General features: G+C 49.9%; 1 protein-coding gene across 1 annotated transcript in view; it reads left to right on the top strand.

Moving 5' to 3' along the window:
* Positions 1–3645: 3645 nt before the first annotated feature.
* Positions 3646–22013, top strand: part of atg14 (autophagy related 14) — a 37916-nt gene continuing 19548 nt past the window's right edge. The window contains exons 1-4 of the mRNA XM_078406664.1: positions 3646–3833; positions 11002–11064; positions 11242–11284; positions 13208–13289. Coding sequence (XP_078262790.1) covers positions 3646–3833; positions 11002–11064; positions 11242–11284; positions 13208–13289 — 376 coding nt within the window. The remainder of the gene's footprint in view (positions 3834–11001; positions 11065–11241; positions 11285–13207; positions 13290–22013) is intronic.

Genomic DNA, 22013 nt, shown 5'->3' on the forward strand with positions numbered 1-22013 from the left:
CCTTGCCACCACCAGTTTGTCTGGCGGTAGTCTCCTGGCCCGAGCGAAAACGGGAGGGCCTTCGGTGCGGATGTGATGGACCACACCGTGCTTAGCCGAAGGTGCGTCAAAACGTTGGACGAGCAGCTCTGGGAACTCTGCCAGAATCGCAGCATACGAGTCGGGGGCCGCGACGACGGCCTGGACAGTAGGGCTGGGCGAGGAGGCGATTGTCGGAGCGACGTGCTCATCTTCGGCGGAGGGTCGGAGGTCGTTACCGCGGACATCAGGAACCAGTGAAAAAGCCCAGAGAAAATCTGCGCCCAGGATCGCTTGTTTGACGTCGGCTATGATGAATGGCCATTCGTACGTGCGGAGGCCTAACGCAAGGGACATCTTCCGTGTACCGAAAGTGCGAATTGGGCTGCCATTAACCGCGATGAGGGTGGGACCTGTCTTACCCGATCTGGTTTCGAGGTCGGTCGGCGGCACTATGCTGACGATGGCTCCCGTGTCCACCAAAAATTCTATGTCCGTGAATCGATCATGGACATAGAGGCGCCGGTTCTGGCCAATCGTAACTGCCCCTATGTACGATCGGCCGAGGCATTTCCCGCGAAGGTACAAGGCAAACGACAGTTGCGGGATTCGTTACCCCATCGTAGGTGATAATAGCACCAGCCGCGCTTGTGCGGATCTTTTTGGCGGGCTTTCGGAGAATTGGCGGGAGACGTGGCGCCATCTTGCCGTCGCTGTGGCGTGGTCACCGATGTCGAGACTTTGTTGATTGAACCACTTGCCTTGTTTTTTGCCGCTATGAGCGCGTCCGCTTTCGCTGCATATGCTTCGGGGTCCTTAAAAGAACAATCCGTAAGCAGCAGTCGGACATCCTCGGGAAGTTTCTCGCGGAATGCCTGTTCAAACATCGGGCAATCCGTATGCTCACCGGCTAGCATCATCATTTCGGCCATGAGGACGGAAGGCAGTTGGTCTCCAAGATCTGGTAGGTGCAGAAGTTTTGCCGCACCACCATGCTTATTCAACCCGAAGGTTCGCAGTAATACCTTCTTCATGGCCTCGTACTTGTCTTCCGCAGGTGAATTTACGATGAACCGCATCACGCGCTTGGTTGTGTCCGGCGATAGAGCGCTGACGAGGTAGAAGTACTTCGTGGATTCGTCCGACACCTTCTTTATATGGAATTGAGCCTCGGCGTGGATAAACCAAGCTTGCGGTGCGTACGTCCAAAATAACGGAAGATGAACGCCTGCCGCGCTTGACTCCGGTGTGCCCTGCTCGGTCATCGTCAACGAGGCGTCGGGTTCCTGCTCAGTCGGTCATCGTCCAGATCACGTCGGGGTCACCAATATGGCGAGTCCGAAACTTGTTGGTTGTAGACGAAGTTTATTGCAGCCGCAATACACGAATACAGAGTTAAACAACAAGGTACAGGACAACCAATACAAACTTACTGTCTTCCTTGAAGACTTCGCCGAACTGACTAAAACGGGCGCCAAACGCGCACATGACATCGCTGGCCAATCAGCGATGTCGTTCCCTGGACCAATCCCCATGGTCGCGTTCCCACGTGACCTCGCTGGCCAATCCGAGGGTTCGACGACCTGGACCATTCTCTATGGTCGCTACACCATAACCCCCAGCAACTTGTTTCCTACATTCTCCCTACCCTTACTCATTGATTGGGTGGACTAATTTGTCCTTGTGTTATTTTGTGCCATTTGTCATAGCGTTCTTTGGGACCTCTTTCTATGGTGAAGATGATATTTAAGTTTAAGATGCTCTTTTGATGACAGATGATAAGCCAGATACCAGCTGCAGAACTCACAAATCACTGTTCCTTGGGGCTTGTAATAACAAGGAACTGCAAATGCTGGTTTATACCAGAGAAAGACGCCAGAATAATTCAGCAGGTCGGATAGCATCCCTGAAGAACGTGGATAGGCGACATTTCGAGTTGGAACCCTTCTTCAGACTGATCTGAAGAAGGGTCCCGGCTGAAAATATCACCTGCCCATGTTCTCCCGGGTTGCTGCCTGACCTGCTAAGTTACTCCTAACACTTTGTGTCTTTCCTTCGGGCTTAATGAAAAAGAGCTTACTTATATTTTACAGTTCCTTTTTCTTGCTTTGGTACACAGGAGACCAATTGCAGTGGCTCTGGTTAGATTTCAAAAGATATTCCCGCAAAGCCTTTAAGGTTATGGATATCAGTGCACCACTTCCAACCCTTCCAAATTTGGCGGAAAGTTTCCACTTTTTATTTCATTTCCGCCATTCCAATTTCGCCTCACATTTTTCCACAAAACAGTCGGTAATTGCAATTTGTCAATTCGGCCGCTAGGGGTTCCGCGAGAAATCCCCCCCGCCCTGGAAGTCTCCCCGAAAATGTGACACCTAGGCTGGGCAAGGCAGCCAATCTTGACCTCATTGGGACTTCCATGGCCGATCGGTGGATTGAATGTGCAACCTGCGGTCGGGGCTCTGGAACTCCAGCCCAGCTGGAGCCAGCACATCTATCCCCATAGCCGACTTGCTAGTAGGCTTGCTTATCCTCCAGAACACTTGTGCGACTCTGTGCGTCTCACCCTTTGACCTGTTGACCTACCGTGCAAGGGCCCTATACCTGCCTCAACTACTTCCACTGATAACTCGTTCAATATACATACGTAGTTGGAAACAGGCCCATCAGCACAACTTGTCTATGCTGACCAAGATGCCCAATCCAGATAGTCCCTCCTGCCCACGTTTGTCCCAAATCCCTCTAAATCTTTCCTATCCATGCACCTGTCCAAATATCTTTTTAAAAGTTGTTATTGTACCTGTCTCAACGGCTTCCTCTGGCAATTCGTTCCATTTACCTATTACCCTCTATGTGAAGATGTTGCCCCTCAGGTTCTTATTAAATATTTCTCCTCTCACTTCAAACCTATGCTCTCTGGTTCTTGATTTCCATCGAACTAGAGGAACTCTATCAATTCCCCTCATGATTTTGTCCTCAGCCTCTTGCGATCCAAGGAATAAAGTTCTAGCTTGTCCAACCTTTCCCTATATCTCAGGCCCTCGAGTCCTCAAAACATCATCGTAAATCTACTCTGCCTGTTAACGGCTCCGTTTTTCCTTACACACAGCACCATTGCCTCTCCTGTGGAGCCTGATGTGATATCCCTCCCCTAGTGCTGGCTGTCAACTTACAGGTAACTGCGGGCGTGTCAGAGCAGCTCCTCCTGCTTCGTCCGTGGAGGGCGGCGCTGATTGGTGAAAGTCCCCGCAACACGTGGAGCAGACGCGATTTGTACCAAAGATACTAGAGGAACAAGATAGACCACTCGACCCTAAAAACCGTAGTACGTCAAGACGCCATTTTAGTAGGCAGGAACTTGTAGAAACATTTAAAAAGAAAAATCTGTGAATTGAGATATATTCTGCATTTTAATGGTATAATTACACATACTGTTCCCCCAAAACATTGATTACACTGCGAGAGGCATAACGAACGGCGGAGTTTGCCTACTAAAATGGCTCCTTTGCGGACGACACATCAGTATAGGCGATTTCAACGGAGTGGTCCATCTTGTTCCTCTAGTATCTTTGGTCCGTACCCACAACACCCCGCAGTACAACAAAACCACGTGACCCCAGCTCTGGCATGGCGTCTCCCAGGCTGTTTGTTGCTGGAGCCGCTGCCGCGCCGCTCGATTCGGTGGATGATGCCGAGGGCTTGTACGTGGCCGTGGAGCGCTGCCCCCTCTGCAACACGGCGAGGAGGCGCCTAACCTGTGCCAAGTGTATCCTGGCCGGCGACTTCGTCTACTTCGACAGCAGGAACTCGGAGAGGTATTGTCTGCCGGGAGTGAGGACATGACAAACATGGGTGCACTGACCTGGGCGGGCGGGCTGGCCGGTCGGTCGCGAGCCACAGGCCGTTCGCAGGGTTGGGGGGAGTATCGGGGCTGCTGCGTCATGAAGGCACGGTCACATCTCCGGAGGAGAGGGGAGCGAGAGCCGTGCTGTGGACTCGAAGAACTGATGATGCTGGTTTACAAAAATAAACAAAGTGCTGAAGTAACTCAGCGGGCCAGATAGCATTTGCGGAGGGAATGAACAGCCGACGATTCGGGTCGGGATCTTTCACAATTGTACTGAGGATTGTCTTTGGTTTTAATACGGGCTTAAGTATTTTTCTCACTGGTATTTTTATTTGTGTATGGTGTTTACATGCCTTTTATGCTGTTGCAAGTAAGAATTTCATGTTTCCGTTGTCTGACACAAGGTACCACATAAAAAATGAGTGTGCAAAATTAGAGCACATGGTTTTGGGGGTAGGGTTTTGACATGGATCGAGAACTGGTCGGCACACAGGAAGCAAAGAGTAGGAATCAACGGGCCCCTTTCAGAATGTCAGGCAGTGACTAGTGGGGTGCTGCAAGGCTCAGTGCTGGGACCAGTTATTTAAAATATATATTAACGATTTAGATGAAGGAATTAAATGTAACATCTCCCAGTTTGCATGTGATACACAGCTGGGTGGCAGTGTGAACTGCGAGGAGGATGTTATGAGGTTGGGTGAGTGGGCAGATGCATGGCAGATGTAGTATAAAGTGGATAAATGTGAGGTTATCCACTTTAGTGGCAAGAACAAGAAGGCAGATTATTATTGGAATGGTGTCAGATTAGGAAATGGGGAGGTGCAACGAGACCTGAGTGTCCTTGTACATCAGTCATTGAAAGTAAGCCTGCAGGTACAGCAGTCAGTAGAGAAAGCAAATGGCATGTTGGCCTTCATAGTGAGAGGATTTGAGTATAGGAGCAAGGAGATCCTACTGCAGTTGTCCAGGGTCCTGGTGAGACCGCACCTGGAGTATTGTGCGCAGTTTTGGTCTCCGAGTTTGAGGAAGGACATTCTTGCTATTGACGGAGTTTGGTGTAGAATACGGGGTAGGCCATTTAGGACTGAGATGGGGGAAAACCTTTTCACCCAAAGAGTTGTGAATCTGTGGAATTCTTTCCACAGAAGGCAGTGGAGGCCAATTCACTGGATGTATTCAAGAGAGAGTTGGATGTGGCTCTTAGGGCTAACAGAATCAAGGGATTTGGGGAGAAAGCAGGTAGGGGGTACTGATTCTAGATGATCAGCCATGATCATATTGAATGGTGGTGCTGGCTTGAAGGGCCGAATGGCCTACTCCTGCACCTATTTTCTATGTTTCTATGTCCGTACATATGCCAATTAAACACCCTTGATTTTACTCTTGACATTACTTAGATATTACTCTTCACCCCGGTCAGGAAATGAGCTTTTCTTTCCTTTTACCAATAGTGTAACTGAAGAAAGAGTCAAGAATGTTTTATTGTCATATGTACTGTCAGTGGAACGATGAAATTCTTATTTGTAACAACTTAACAGGCCTATAAACAATAAACAGATAAAATATAATAAACAACACTTTAATCAATTAATAACCCCAATACTGGTTTAAAAAAACCCCCAATATCCTTTAATACAACCAAAATGGTCCATAGCTCATAGTTGCAGTTAGTGTTGTGTAGTGTTCAATTGCCTGATTGCTGTTGGGGAGAAGCTATTCCTTAATCTGGTGGTCACTTGTTTTTAGACTCTTCTACATTCTTCCAGATGATTGAAGTGAAACAGGAGTGTGGCCCGGGTGGTGTGGGTCTTTAATGATACTGGCTGCCAAAGATCCCTTCGATGCGGGGTGGGGAAGGTCAGTATAGACTGAGCAGTGTTAACCACTCTCTGTCGATTCTTTTTTCCTGGGCATTCGAGTTGTGATGGAATGGGCAATGTCAACCATTCTCTGCAGCCTCCTTTGTTTCTGGGCATTCAAGTTACAAACCAGGCTGTGATGCAACCAGTCAATATGCTCTCTATTGTACTTCTGTACAATGGGAAACATGTCAGAGAGAGTCCAGGTGAATTTGAGATGCAGAGTGGAAGTTGGTGGCAAAGATAATGAAGTCCCGCATGCGTGTCAGAGGAATCACCAAATTGTTTGTCGTAGCCTTGGGGTATGTTGCAGGTTGTCACTACTAGCAAATCATATCATCACATTGACACCTGGTGCAAAACAACTTGGATTGATACCTAATACACCCTGATGCAAAACTTCCCATTCATTGAGAAGTATTATTACAAACAGTAAGGTGAAAGTTTGTGCCAACCAAAGGTGGAAGCTAAAAAGAATAACACTTAATATAGTGCCAACTGCAGGATTTAACTTGTAATTAGACTTGATTCTTTTTCCTGCAGTTGACTCATTGTTTAACTTTGGTCACTCTTTTTAGAAATTGCTAGAAACATTAGCACTAGAGGTTTGCAATATGGTAACCAGATCAAGCCAACCCCAACCTTTAACAAGCCATTTGGATATGTAAATTATAAGACAGTAATACAGTTCAGGGATATGAAGAAAATATATTTAGGCAATAGGAAATAACTCGTTGGACTCATTGCACAAACTTGTGAATGATTCATTGAGATGCAGAAGGAGGCTATTTGTCTCATTGGGTTATGGCCAGCCCCAAATGGAGCAGTTTCATCAGTCCCATTATCCCTCTTATTTTAGCCTTGGTCCTGCATTGTAACTCTTTTTTGCATATCCTTCAACTCTTCTTTTGATTCTTTTGCCAGTTAGTTGCAGCAATCAGTTACTCTAATTTTAGGTTAAGGGACAAAATAAGTACCTGGCAGACACCCACACAGTTACAGGGAGAACTTGAGACATCGCCAAATGTAATGATCAAACCTGGGTCCAAATTGATTTCAACAATTTATGAAAATGGCAAATGGAAAAGTGCTACAGGTTCACTTGGTTCCATGCTGTTGTAACACAGGAATTATCAGGAAACCTGTGCCCTCTACTCACTCAGGCCCATGTAATATTTTAATAAAGGTAAAACAAGGTTTAAATACTTGTGTGTATTAAGTGGAGTAGGTAGGAGTACACTCTGAAAATTGTGCTCAGACCCCTTAGAGGCACCCAAATATTTTTTTAGTAGATTACTGACATTTTGTTTTGGATAATCTCTGTGCTGGCTATGTATGGAGTTATGTTTCCCTGGAAGGAATATAGTGAATCTGCATTCATGTGACAGTGGACAGTCTGATTGGCAAGTCCACTGTTCAAAAGACGATAATTTAATCCAACCGTCGTTCTCCTTATCCTGTCTGTCCAGATTAACAAAAACAGTTTTTATATTTTTAAAAAATGATCAAATTGCCCCCTGATGAAGTTTTACAGATGGAGTTCTTTGAGCCCAATTGAGATATAATTCAAATTATAAATTTACAATACAGAGAAAGCTTTGGAATCACCTACATCCCAGTTCTTAGTCTAAACCACATGGGTATAGTTCTTCAAATGTTTATCCAAGACCCCTTCAAAAATGATGATAGTTAATGACTTCACCATCCTTTTAGGCACCAAGTGCCACACAGCTAATGCTCTTTGCATGGGGATGGTGGAAAAATTCTCTCGACTTCCTGCTAGCCCTTTTACTGTTTAGCTCAAATCAATACAATCCATCAACATCTCTGCCAAAGGAAATAAGTTCTTCCTATTATTTTTTTCCAAAGGCATTCATAATTTTAGACACAATTCTTTCTCTGTCCCTTTTGTTGTGAAGAATACGGTCCCAGCCCAGTCATTTCCCATGAATAGCTCCATTTCTCAAATTCTAGATATACCTTTGTAAAACTGTTTTGCAAAGTCTTTAATGCTATCAAATCCTTCCTGTTATGTGGCTACTGGAACTGTAGATAGCATTTCAGATGTTGACTAACTTTTATTTTGCGGTAAAGCACCATTTATTAAGCACATCTAGGACATTAGTGCTGCTGGACTAGTGGAACTAATGTTCTACTGGATGTTATTTGATTAATGTGCCTTATCACTTTGTTTATACTGACTTTTCAATGAACCCCTGAGACCAAGCACAGGCTCGGTGATTATTTCGCTGAACACCTCCGCTCAGTCTGCCCAAACCTACCTGATCTCCCAATTGCTCAACGCTTTAACTCAGTGAGGCCCAGTGCAAATTGGAGGAACGGCACCTCATATTTTGCTTGGGTAACTTACACACCAGCGATATGAACATTGAGTTCTCTAACTTCAAATAGCCCTTGCTTTCCCTCTCTCTCCATCCCCTCCCCCTTCCCAGTTCTATGACCAGTTTTACTGTCTCCCACTACATTTTATCTCTGTACTGCCCACTCCCCTGACATCAATCTGAAGAAGGGTCTTGACCAGAAACGTCACCCATTCCTTCTTTCCAGAGATGCTGCCTGCCCCGCTGAGTTACTCCTGAATTTTGTGTCTATCTTTGATTTAAACCAGCATCTGCAGTTCTTTCCTACACAAGATTAAAAGGAAAAGAAACAGAACCAGATAAGTTTCAAGATTTGGATAGCAGTAACAGGATCATTCCGAGTCAGCGTGGATTTACGAAGGGGAAATCATGCTTGACAAATCTACTGGAATTTTTTGAGGATGTAACTAGGAAAATTGACAGGGGAGAGTCAGTGGATGTGGTGTACCTCGACTTTCAGAAAGCCTTCGACAAGGTCCCACATAGGAGATTAGTGGGCAAAATTAGAGCACATGGTATTGGGGGTAGGGTACTGACATGGATAGAAAATTGGTTGACAGACAGAAAGCAAAGAGTGGGGATAAATGGGTCCCTTTCGGAATGGCAGGCAGTGACCAGTGGGGTACCGCAAGGTTTGGTGCTGGGACCCCAGCTATTTACGATATACATTAATGACTTAGATGAAGGGATTAAAAGTACCATTAGCAAATTTGCAGATGATACTAAGCTGGGGGGTAGTGTGAATTGTGAGGAAGATGCAATAAGGCTGCAGGGTGACTTGGACAGGTTGTGTGAGTGGGCGGATACATGGCAGATGCAGTTTAATGTAGATAAGTGTGAGGTTATTCACTTTGGAAGTAAGAATAGAAAGGCAGATTATTATCTGAATGGTGTCAAGTTAGGAAGAGGGGATGTTCAACGAGACCTGGGTGTCCTAGTGCATCAGTCACTGAAAGGAAGCATGCAGGTACAGCAGGCAGTGAAGAAAGCCAATGGAATGTTGGCCTTCATAACAAGAGGAGTTGAGTATAGGAGCAAAGAGGTCCTTCTACAGTTGTACCGGGCCCTGGTGAGACCGCACCTGGAGTACTGTGTGCAGTTTTGGTCTCCAAATTTGAGGAAGGATATTCTTACTATTGAGGGCGTGCAGCGTAGGTTCACTAGGTTAATTCCCGGAATGGCGGGACTGTCGTATGTTGAAAGGCTGGAGCAATTAGGCTTGTATACACTGGAATTTAGAAGGATGAGGGGGGATCTTATTGAAACATATAAGATAATTAGGGGATTGGACACATTAGAGGCAGGAAACATGTTCCCAATGTTGGGGGAGTCCAGAACAAGGGGCCACATTTTAAGAATAAGAGGTAGGCCATTTAGAACGGAGATGAGGAAGAACTTTTTCAGTCAGAGAGTGGTGAAGGTGTGGAATTCTCTGCCTCAGAAGGCAGTGGAGGCCAGTTCGTTGGATGCTTTCAAGAGAGAGCTGGATAGAGCTCTTAAGGATAGCGGAGTGAGGGGGTATGGGGAGAAGGCAGGAACGGGGTACTGATTGAGAGTGATCCTGGTTCGAAGGGCTGAATGGCCTACTCCTGCACCTATTGTCTATTGTCTAAGATTGGGCCAGCAACAGAACCAGGTGAATTTAAAGGAAACACAGGATCAGGGGTCTTGGTGAGTGGAAGAGCTTGTGGGAACTGGGACCTGAGTGAGTGAATAGGAAACACAGGTGCTGGGGCCCTAGTTAGTTGTTGAGGACTACATGAGCAGGGCCCTGTTAGGTGGAAATTGTAAATTTCACTTGGCGATCCTATTGCCAAACTGGGATTTCTAAATGATAGGCTAACTGATTGTTGATGATTTACTCTACGTAATTCCCTGTTCTTAAGGATGTCATGGCCAATAATAGTAGGTAGATAGTAAAACTATCCCAACATGCTTCTACACCTACTCATCAATATGATCTGACTCTTTGGTACATGTGGCATTGAATAAAATAATGCTGGCCCTAAAATATGAACATAATATATCGTACAAATCTGAATGCAGCACAAACATTATTAGTAAATAGTTGAAAAATGCAATGGAAAAAACTGCAGATGCTGGAAATCATAAACAATGGAAGATGCTTGAAAATTCAGCAAGTCGTATAGTATCTAGTGTCATAGATCATGGAAACGGGCCCTTTATCCCATTATGCTAGTCCCACCTGCCCATGTTTGGTTCATATCCCTCTCAGCCTTTCCTATTCATGTAGTTGCCGAAATGTCTTTTAAATGTTCTCGTGCCTGCCTCGAGTGCCTCCTTGGTCAGCTCGTTCTATATACCCACCACCATCTGTGGAAAGAGAAACTGTCAATATTTTAGGTCAGGGACTCTTCATCAGAAGATGTATAGGACTTGTTTTTAGCAAGGCTAATCATTCAGATGACGACAAATGCAATACATAATGTAAAATGTGTGGTTCTGACTATAATCATTAACAGTAATTCACTTAGCATTTATTTTCAATATATTTCGATAAGACAATTCAGGATTTCAAAGTCGGAGATTTAAAAATAAAAATATTATAATGCATGTAAGATTGCATTTTAAAATACCATTGTTGATAGCAGTGCATAAAGTTTGAATTGTTTTCCAAGGAGTTTACTACAGTATATTTATTTTTAAAGGCAACACATGACTGATGTTTCATAATTATGCAGCAAATCATGAATTCAGGAATCATTAACCATAAAATGAAAACCATTCTATATTTCCATTAATGATTTGCTACACAATTTTGAAACATTTGTAATGGTTTGCCTTTAAAACCAAGTTGCTAGATTTAATTGGGAAATAATTTCATGTTTGAATTGTCATCACTAAATCAAGAATTGAGGTTTCTAATTTCCCATAGATATGCTGACAAGATGGAACGGTTAAAGCTCTTTCGGAATGAGAAGGAAAAGTATCAGCAACAGTAAGAATTTATTGACTTTTGTTTTTGAAGTAATCATCTACATTTTAGTTCAGCGCGTGAATGAGATTACTAACATTTAGTTCAGTATTTCCAATAGCAAATGAAATAATGAATATTGCATTTGTGCTATTTGAGTGGACCTATTTATGGATTTCAATTCTGTTCATTTTATTTCAGAGTTATAAAAGCTGTTGAAGGGAAGTTGAAAACTGATCAGTTGGTGAGTTTATTATACAGTGTGTCCTGAAAATACATCTTGACTTGTGTATTCACATTGCTGCATGAAGGTTCAGTTCCACCTTTATAATCAAAAGAATATATATATATATATATATTTATAAATAGTTTACATTTTGTTACCAGTATGGAGTAATCCTTCCCATGCATGACCAGCCATATTCAGATTCTAAACCTACTGAACATTTATGGTCTTGATATTATTTGGCATTAATAAAGTGTGAGTGTTATTCATTATTCTTCAGTCAAAGGCTGGATGAATACTGTGGGGTGGCAAAGATTACTTTGTAAGAACAGGAGTTTTTTAAACAATGCAACTGTAGGGCCAGCATTGAACAGCTCCACCTCTGACCAAAAGATAAAGATGAGTTTGGCAGAAGACATTAGTGGAAGTGTCTTTGAGGTTGTGCTGATACACACCTTGATGTTTCACTTAAACCTCAAGATCTTTCCGCAATCATGACAGTTTCCTGCAATCTACTTCCCATTGCATCCTATGAACCTCAGTCATAGGTCCCGATAATGTGGCTGTTTATAAAGCATTACATTTCAGTATGGTCATGATATCTTTCTATGATAATGATTTTCTTTTGACTCCCTGAGCCATAGTACACAACTAATAATTGCCCCTGCCCCTCCTTAAAATTCTCCAAATATTTCTTACACCCCCCAAACTACCTTACACTCTCAGCCACCCAATCTTCCTTTGTTCCAAAGCCATCCTTTTGCTGTTACAAAGCATGTTATCCCTCCCCACTACTAAGCACAATATTTCCAGGCGACTAAATATTGCTCCTGCTGTTCCAAGGCCGAGGGTCTTTGTTCAGCAATGTTGTTTCTAGATGTATTTTGACAATCAGTTTCAGACCCCTTAAATCATTCTGTGCTTTAAAATTATATCCCTCCAAACCTGAAATTCAAGTGAATCTGCCACTCAATTGCAGAGAAGAACAATTGCATCGTTTGTTTTAAAGGGTCACATCAACATTTATTCGACATTGAATAAAACTGTATTCTTTGACTTTTATTTAATAATATTCACTTCCTCTTTAATGTATTTTTAAAATTGCATTTCAAAAGCAATCAAAAAGAATAAGGAACCTCCCCCAGATACACAGAAATTAGGCAAAAAAACTGAAAATTAAGCAAAAATTCAGTTGGATGGGTAACCCCAGCAAAATTATGGCTGGGTTCATGCTTCTGGTCAATGATCGAGAATAATTGCAGCCTTTAAGGTCATATCCTGTTAAGAAAGATTGAAATTGTTAAGGAACATCTTTGCAAGAAAAGCTTTTCCTGCAAATTTCTATCTATATAGCATTCAAGTTAAAAATCGTTACAAATTCCTTCTGATTTAATCAGTGACATCAATGCTAAAGGAATATAGGCATATCATACTTTAGAAACCATACATTCTCCAGCCTTGCATGGGTACAGCAATGACATTTTTCCATTGTGTACATAAAACAAAATGAAATATGTGGTTTCTACATTTTGATGCAGTCAACAATTTTTAACATGAAAAATGCTGTCAGCTCCATGGAGAAAAACAGAAAAAGCATTCAAATTGGCTACATTTTTCAAACTGAAAACTGAGCAATTGAGTTGGATAGTGCACCAGCATTTAAATTGAATTTATCAAATTACACTCTGCTAACTTTGAACAGCATGATAATACAATTTCATTTTATTTCATGTTCTTTTGTAAAATAGTTTCTTCTTTGACCAATATGACACAGCTGCTGATTTTGTTAAGTAGGCATGGTAAAAAAAAAATTAAGTGGGCAGTGAATAATTTTACAGCCCTGTGCTATATGATACGTGAAAATCTCTACCTTACATTGTTCCTTGAATTTACACATTTAAATTTTCTATATTGTTCCTTAATCTTCTTTTTTATTTTTAGAAATGGAAGATTATGTCATGTCAGATAAGGATTGAACAGTTGAAAGATGCAATTTGTTCAGGAAACGAGCAAGTACAAAAAGGTACAAAAGACTAGATATGTTTGAAGCAAGTCAAAGAATGCCAAAGGCATATGGCAAGAAGGCACCAAAAAAAATTACTCTTTTATTTGGCAAAAATGTTCACGTATTTAATCAGTTTAATTTTATATTAAGTTAAACAAATAACATTTTGTCTCAAGGAATTTTGGAAATTTGTTGATTAGTTGTGCAAATTCCAGACAAAAAAAAATCAGTTTTACAGAATATAACTGACGTCATTGGGAGAGTCAGTAGAATTTTAAATGGTAAATGGACATTTAGGTTGTATGTTTTATTTCTGATAAATAATTTGCGTGGTTGTTGAAAATAAATATTTTGATTAATTAGATCACAATAGGCGAGCACTTGGGTCTTCAGTCCACTATCCCATGTACTGCCCCTCCTACCTCCCAGCCACGCTCTTGCCCTTCTCCTTATTATTCCATGACCTATGGCTGTGTCCACTATCATTTAACCTTCTTCAGTCTGGCTGACCCCATTCTAGTTTGCATGCCATCTCTTTCTGGCTCTCCTTCCTCCCCCCCCCCCCCCCACCCCCCTCCCCTACACACACAAACTTTTCACCTCTCTCTCTGGGGATGACATGGCTCTCATCCTCTATACAGTGCTGGCACCATATTCCCATCATTCAGTGTCTCAAAGCTCCTCTTCTTGCTCTATTCTCCCCCCACTTGCCACTTGTCATACTCTTCCGTGTGCATTTCACTTCCCCCACTCCATTCTGTCTCACACCCCATCCATTCTCACCTTCCCCACTCCTTCTTTCTCTCCTTCCACATCTCTTCCTTGCACATATCTTCCGGAATGTTAATTACTTTTTCTCAGCTGGTACAGTCTGATCTGTATATTTTCTGCATTTTCTGTCTCCAACTTTATCAATTACTAGACCGAGTGGGCCCGTTGGGCCCGTCCTCGTAGGGTTTCCATTGTAACCGGGAGGGGAGGAAAGGGGGAGGGTTGGGGGAGGGAAGGGGGAGGGAGGAGGGAGGGGAGGGGGGGAGGGGGGAGGGAGAGGGGAGGGAGGGGGGTAGGGGGGAGGGAGGGGGGAATGGGAGGGGGAGGGGGAAGGGAGGAGGGAAGGGGGGAGGGAGAGGGGAGGGGGGAGGGAGGGAGGGGGACCTCCCCTTTTCCCAGTACCCCTCTTTCCCCGTTGGGCCCGTCCTCGTAGGGTTTCCATTGTAACCGGGAGGGGAGGGCGGGAAGGGGGAGGGAGGGAGGAGGGAGGTGTGGAGGGAGGAGGGGAGGGGAGGGAGGGGGGAGGGGAGGGAGGGGGGTAGGGGGGGAGGGAGAGGGGAGGGGGGAGGGGAGGGGGAAGGGGGGAGGGAGGGGACCTCCCCTTTTCCCAGTACTCCTCTTTCCCCGTTGGGCCCGTCCTCGTAGGGTTTCAATTGTAACCGGGAGGGGGGAGGGAGGGTGGAAGGAGGGGGGGAGAGGGATGGAAGGGTGGAGGGAGGGGGGGAGGGATTGGGGAGGGAGGGAAGGAGGGAGGGGGGAGTTAGGGGGGAGGGGGGAGGGAGTTGGGGAGGGAGGGGGAGGAGGGGGGGAGGGGAGTGGGGATGGAGGTGGGAAGGAGGGGGGGATGAAGGGGTTGAGGGGGAAGGGGGACCTCCCCTTTTCCCAGTACCCCTCTTTCCCCGTTGGGCCTGTCCTCATAGGGTTTCCATTGTAACCGGGAGGGGGGGGGGAGGGAGGAGGGAGGTGTGAAGGGAGGAGGGGAGGGGGAGGGAGGGGGGGAGGGGAGGGGGAAGGGGAGGGGGGAAGGGGGTAGGGGGAGGGGAGGGAGGGGGATCTCCCCTTTTCCCAGTACCCCTCTTTCCCCGTTGGGCTCGTCCCCGTAGGGTTTCCATTGTAACCGGGAGGGGGGGAGGGAGGGTGGAAGGAGGGGGGAGGGGGAGAGGGATGGAAGGGTGGAGGGAGGGGGGGGAGGATGGAGGGAAGGAGGGAGGGGGGGGAGTTAGGGGAGGAGGGGTGAGGGAGGTGGGGAGGGAGTTGGGGAGGAGGGGGGGAGGGAGTGGGGATGGAGGTGGGAAGGAGTGGGGAGGAAGGGGTTGAGGGGGGAAGGGGGGGAGGGAGGGAATAGGGGCCCCATGCTGACCTGTGTATGTTAAGTGACTTGCACAACTTTAAAAAACTGGCAGTTGCTTTTCGCAACAATGTTGCAACAATCTCACACAAGCATTGTGACGTCACAAGCTGAAGATGTAAATTTAAAACCGAGCTGATCTCTCATTGGTGCACGGGTGCCATTGTGACATCACGCGCTGAAGCCCCTTCAAGAAAAGGGGTTAGAAATGAAAATTTAAACTTTAATATCTCTCTAGCTTTAAAAGGTAGCTTCAATTTGAACGAAAGTACTTACAATAGTTGCCCACGTTAATGGTGAATATGGCGGGTACAAAAATCGTAGCGCTTTGGTGTAACTTCAGGGAGGAGTAGGGTTTGTAAGTTATGGACAGAAATTCTTCGGAATCTTCCGTACATACACATATACATACATACATACGGAATGTTGGACCGCAGAGTTTTAGTAGTATACTAGACCGAGTGGGGCCCGTTGGGCCCGTCCTCGTAGGGTTTCCATTGTAACCGGGAGGGGAGGAAAGGGGGAGGGTTGGGGGAGGGAAGGGGGAGGGAGGAGGGGAGGGAGGGGGGGAGGGGAGGGGGAGGGGAGAGGGGAGGGAGGGGGGTAGGGGGGAGGGAGGGGGGAGGGAGGGGGGAGAGGGGGGGATGGGAGGGGGGAGGGGAGGGGGGGGAGGGAGGAGGGAAGGGGGGGAGGGAGAGGGGAGGGAGGTGGGTAGGGGGGAGGGAGGGAGGGGGACCTCCCCTTTTCCCAGTACCCCTCTTTCCCCGTTGGGCCCGTCCTCGTAGGGTTTCCATTGTAACCGGGAGGAGGGGAGGGCGGGAAGGGGGAGGGAGGGAGGAGGGAGGTGTGGAGGGAGGAAGGGAGGGGAGGGAGGGGGGAGGGGGGGAAGGGGAGGGGGGGAAGGGGGGGAAGGGGGAGGGAGAGGGAGAGGGGAGGGGAGGGGGGATGGGATGGGGGAAGGGGGGGAGGGAGGGGGACCTCCCCTTTTCCCAGTACTCCTCTTTCCCCGTTGGGCCCGTCCTCGTAGGGTTTCAATTGTAACCGGGAGGGGGGGAGGGAGGGTGGAAGGAGGGGGGAGAGGGATGGAAGGGTGGAGGGAGGGGGGGGAGGGATTGGGGAGGGAGGGATGGAGGGAGGGGGGAGTTAGGGGGGGAGGGGGGGAGGGAGTTGGGGAGGGAGGGGGAGGAGGGGGGGAGGGAGTGGGGATGGAGGTGGGAAGGAGGGGGGATGAAGGTGTTGAGGGGGGAAGGGGGACCTCCCCTTTTCCCAGTACCCCTCTTTCCCCGTTGGGCCCGTCCTCATAGGGTTTCCATTGTAACCGGAGGGGGGGAGGGAGGTGTGGAGGGAGGAGGGGAGGGGGAGGGAGGGGGGGAGGGGAGGGGGGAAGGGGAGGGGGAAGGGGGGAGGGGGTAGGGGGGAGGGGAGGGAGGGGGACCTCCCCTTTTCCCAGTACCCCTCTTTCCCCGTTGGGCCCGTCCCCGTAGGGTTTCTATTGTAACCGGGAGGGGGGAGGGAGGATGGAAGGAGGGGGAGGGGGAGAGGGATGGAAGGGTGGATTGATTGGGGGAGGGAGGGATGGAGGGAAGGAGGGAGGGGGGGAGTTAGGGGGGAGGTTTGAGGGAGGTGGGGAGGGAGGGGGAGGGAGTTGGGGAGGGAGGGGGAGGAGGGGGGGGAGGGAGTGGGGATGGAGGTGGGAAGGAAGGGGTTGAGGGGTGAAGGGGGGACCTCCCATTTTCCCAGTACCCCTCTTTCCCCCACCACCAAGCCCCCTCCGCAACGACCCCTGTTGTCCCCCTCCCCAGTCCCCATTCTCAGACCCCCCCCCATTCTCTCTCTCCCCCAGACACACTCCAAGTGCTGTTTCGCAACACTTGCCCCGGTGGCCCACGAGCATAGAGGCCCCATGTTGATCTGTGTATGTTAAGTGACTTGCAATAAAAAAGACTACTTGAAAACAGTGGTTTAAAGTGGTTTAAAGTGCTGTTTTTGCTACATTCGCGGTCATTTAGTGCTTCTCACGACCACGGTCATTTAGTGCTTCTCACTGCGATCTGTTAGTGGTGCTTTTCGAAACAATGTAGCACCCATCTCAAACAAGCATTGGGAGGATGGGAGGGAGGGAAGGGGAGGGAGGGAGGAGAGAGGTGTGGAGGGAGGAGGGGAGGGAGGGGGAAGGGGAGGGGGGAACGGGGGGAAGGGGGAGGGAGAGGGGAGGGAGGGGGGATGGGATGGGGGAAGGGGGGAGGGAGGGGGACCTCCCCTTTTCCCAGTACCCCTCTTTCCCCGTTGGGCCCGTCCTCGTAGGGTTTCCATTGTAACCGGGAGGAGGGGAGGGAGGGAGGGAGGTGTGGAGGGAGAAGGGGAGGGGGGAGGGGAGGGGGGAAGGGGGAGGGAGAGGGTTAGGGGGGAGTGGGAGGGGGTAAGGGGAGGGAGGGTGACCTCCCCTTTTCCCAGTACCCCTCTTTCCCCGTTGGGCCCGTCCCCGTAGGGTTTCCTTTGTAACCAGAAGGGGGGGAGGGAGGGTGGAAGGAGGGGGGAGGGGGAGAGGGATGGAAGGGTGGAGGGAGGGGGGGAGGGATGGAGGGAAGGAGGGAGGGGGGGGAGTTAGGGGAGGAGGGGTGAGGGAGGTGGGGAGGGAGTTGGGGAGGAGGGGGGGAGGGAGTGGGGATGGAGGTGGGAAGGAGTGGGGAGGAAGGGGTTGAGGGGGGAAGGGGGGGGAGGGAGGGAATAGGGGCCCCATGCTGATCTGTGTATGTTAAGTGACTCGCACAACTTTAAAAAACTGGCAGTTGCTTTTCGCAACAATGTTGCAAACCATCTCACACAAGCATTGTGACGTCACAAGCTGAAGACCTTGAAAAAAAAGGTCAGAAAAAAAATTATGTAAATTTAAAACCGAGCTGATCTCTCATTGGTGCACGGGTGCCATTGTGACATCACGCGCTGAAGCCCCTTCAAGAAAAGGGTTAGAAATGAGAAATTTTAACTTTAATATCTCTCTAGCTTTAAAAAGGTAGCTTCAATTTGAACGAAAGTACTTACAATAGTTGCCCATGTTAATGGTGAATATGGCGGTACAAAAATCGTAGCGCTTTGGTGTACCGTCTGGGAGGAGTAGGGTTTGTAAGTTATGGACAGAAATCTTCGGAATCTTCCGTACAAACATACGGAATCTTCCGTATATACATACGGAATGTTGGACATCTGAGTTTTAGTAGTATACTAGACCGAGTGGGCCCGTTGGGCCCGTCCTCGTAGGGTTTCCATTGTAACCGGGAGGGGAGGAAAGGGGGAGGGTTAGGGGAGGGAAGGGGGAGGGAGGAGGGGAGGGAGGGGAGGGGGGAGGGGGGAAGGGGGGAGGGAGAGGGGAGGGAGGGGGGTAGGGGGGAGGGAGGGGGGAGAGGGGGGGATGGGAGGGGGGAGGGGGGAAGGGAGGAGGGAAGGGGGGAGGGAGAGGGGAGGGAGGTGGGTAGGGGGGAGGGAGGGAGGGGGACCTCCCCTTTTCCCAGTACCCCTCTTTCCCCGTTGGGCCCGTCCTCGTAGGGTTTCCATTGTAACCGGGAGGACGGGGAGGGCGGGAAGGGGGAGGGAGGGAGGAGGGAGGTGTGGAGGGAGGAGGGGAGGGGAGGGAGGGGGGAGGGGAGGGAGGGGGGTAGGGGGGAGGGGGAGGGAGAGGGGAGGGGGGAGGGGAGCGGGAAGGGGGGAGGGAGGGGGACCTCCCCTTTTCCCAGTACTCCTCTTTCCCCGTTGGGCCCGTCCTCGTAGGGTTTCCATTGTAACCGGGAGGGGGGAGGGAGGGAGGAGGGAGGTGTGGAGGGAGGAGGGGAGGGTGAGGGAGGGGAGGGGGAGGGGGGAAGAGGGGTAGGGGGGAGGGGAGGGAGGAGGGGAGGGAGGGGGAACTCCCCTTTTCCCAGTACCCCTCTTTCACCGTTGGGCCCGTCCCCGTAGGGTTTCCATTGTAACCGGGAGGGGGGGAGGGAGGGTGGAAGGAGGGGGAGAGGGGTGGAAGGGTGGAGGGAGGGGGGGAGGGAGTGGGGGAGGGTCGGATGGAGGGAAGGAGGGAGGGGTGAGTTAGGGGCTGAGTGGTGATGGAGGTTGGGATTGAGGGGGGAGAGAGTCGGGATGGAGGTGGGAAGGAGGGGGGAGGAAGAGGTTGAGGGGGAAGTGGGACCTCCCCTTTTCCCAGTACCCCTCTTTCCCCCACCACCAAGCCCCCACCGCAACGACCCCTGTTGTCCCCCTACCCAGTCCCCATTCTCAGACCCCCCCCCCATTCTCTTGGAATAAAAAAAAATACTTTTTTAAAAAAAGTGCTTTTTAATTGCTTGTTTTGAAACATTCGCGGTTAAGTGCTTTTTAAAAAAACATTCGCGGTTAAGTGCTGGTTTTGAAACATTCGCGGCTACTTAGTGCTTCTGTCAGTTGCTTTTCGAGGGAGGGAGTAGGGAGGTGTGGAGGGGGGAGGGGAGGGGGAGGGGAGGGGGAGGGGAGGGGGGAGGGGGAGGGGAGGGGGGAAGGGAGGAGGGAGAGGGGAGGGAAGGGGGTAGGGGGGAGGGGTAGGGAGGGGGGAGGGGGGAAGGGGAGGGAGGGGGGAAGGGGAGGGGGAGGGAGGGGGGGAGGGAGAAGGGAGGGAGGGGGGAGGGAGGGGAACCTCCCATTTTCCCAGTACCCCTCTTTCACCATTGGGCCCGTCCTCGTAGGGTTTCCATTGTAACCGGGAGGAGGGGAGGGAGGGAAGGGGGAGGGAGGGAGGGAGGAGGGAGGTGTGGAGGGAGGAGGGGAGGGGGAGGGGAGGGGGGGAGGGGGGAAGGGGGGAGGAGGGAGGGAGAGGGGAGGGAGGGGGGGAGGTAAGGGGGAGAGGGGGGAAGGGGGAGGGAGGGGGATCTCCCCTTTTCCCAGTACCCCTCTTTCCCCGTTGGGCCCGTCCTCGTAGGGTTTCCATTGTAACCGTGAGGAGGGGAGGGAGGGAAGGGGGAGGGAGGGAGGAGGGAGGGGTGGAGGGAGGAGGGGAGGGGAGGGAGGGGGAGGGGAGGGAGGGGGGAGGGGGAGGGAGGGGAAGGGGGGAGGGGAGGGGGAAGGGGGTAGTGAGGGGGACCTCCCCTTTTCCCAGTACCCCTCTTTCCCCGTTGGGCCCGTCCTCGTAGGGTTTCAATTGTAACCGGGAGGGGGGAGAGAGGGTGGAAGGAGGGGGGAGGGGGAGAGGGATGGAAGGGTGGAGGGAGGGGGAGGGATTGGGGGAGGGAGGGATGGAGGGAAGGAGGGAGGGGGGAGTTAGGGGGGAGGGAGTTGGGGAGGAGGGGGGGAGGGAGTGGGGATGGAGGTGGGAAGGAGGGGGGATGAAGGGGTTGAGGGGGGAAGGGGGACCTCCCCTTTTCCCAGTACCCCTCTTTCCCCGTTGGGCCCGTCCCCGTAGGGTTTCCATTGTAACCGGGAGGGGGGAGGGAGGGTGGAAGGAGGGGGGAGGGGGAGAGGGATGGAATGGTGGAGGGAGGGGGGAGGGAGTGGGGGAGGGTGGGATGGAGGGAAGGAGGGAGCGGGGGAGTTAGGGGCTGAGTGGTGATGGAGGTTGGGATTGAGGGGGGAGGGAGGGGGGAGGGAGTGGGGATTGAGGTGGGAAGGAGGGGGGAGGAAGGGGTTGAGGGGGGAAGTGGGACCTCCCCTTTTCCCAGTACCCCTCTTTCCCCGTTGGGCCCGTCCCCGTATAGTTTCCATTGTAACCGGGAGGGGGGGAGGGAGGGTGGAAGGAGGGGGGAGGGGGAGAGGGATGGAATGGTGGAGGGAGGGGGGAGGGAGTGGGGGAGGGTGGGATGGAGGGAAGGAGGGAGGGGGGGAGTTAGGGGCTGAGTGGTGATGGAGGTTGGGATTGAGGGGGGAGGGAGGGGGGGAGGGAGTGGGGATGGAGGTGGGAAGGAGTGGGGAGGAAGGGGTTGAGGGGAGAAGGGGGGGGGAGGGAGGGAATAGGGGCCCCATGCTGATCTGTGTATGTTAAGTGACTTGCACAACTTTAAAAAACTGGCAGTTGCCTTTCGCAACAATGTTGCAACAATCTCACACAAGCATTGTGACGTCACAAGCTGAAGATGTAAATTTAAAACCGAGCTGATCTCTGATTGGTGCACGGGTGCCATTGTGACATCACGCGCTGAAGCCCCTTCAAGAAAAGGGTTAGAAATGAAAATTTAAACTTTAATATCTCTCTAGCTTTAAAAAGGTAACTTCAATTTGAACGAAAGTACTTACAATAGTTGCCCACGTTAATGGTGAATATGGCGGTACAAAAATCGTAGCGCTTTGGTGTACCTTCAGGGAGGAGTAGGGTTTGTAAGTTATGGACAGAAATTCTTCGGAATCTTCCGTACATACACATATACATACATACATACGGAATGTTGGACCGCAGAGTTTTAGTAGTATATAGATAGACTAGACCGAGTGGGCCCGTTGGGCCCGTCCTCGTAGGGTTTCCATTGTAACCGGGAGGGGAGGAAAGGGGGAGGGTTGGGGGAGGGAAGGGGGAGGGAGGAGGGGAGGGAGGGGGGGGAGGGGAGGGGGGAGGGAGAGGGGAGGGAGGGGGGTAGGGGGGAGGGAGGGGGGAGAGGGGGGGATGGGAGGGGGGAGGGGGG

The sequence above is a fragment of the Rhinoraja longicauda genome, chromosome 10 (genome assembly GCF_053455715.1).
Source record: "Rhinoraja longicauda isolate Sanriku21f chromosome 10, sRhiLon1.1, whole genome shotgun sequence".
NCBI lineage: Eukaryota > Metazoa > Chordata > Chondrichthyes > Rajiformes > Arhynchobatidae > Rhinoraja > Rhinoraja longicauda.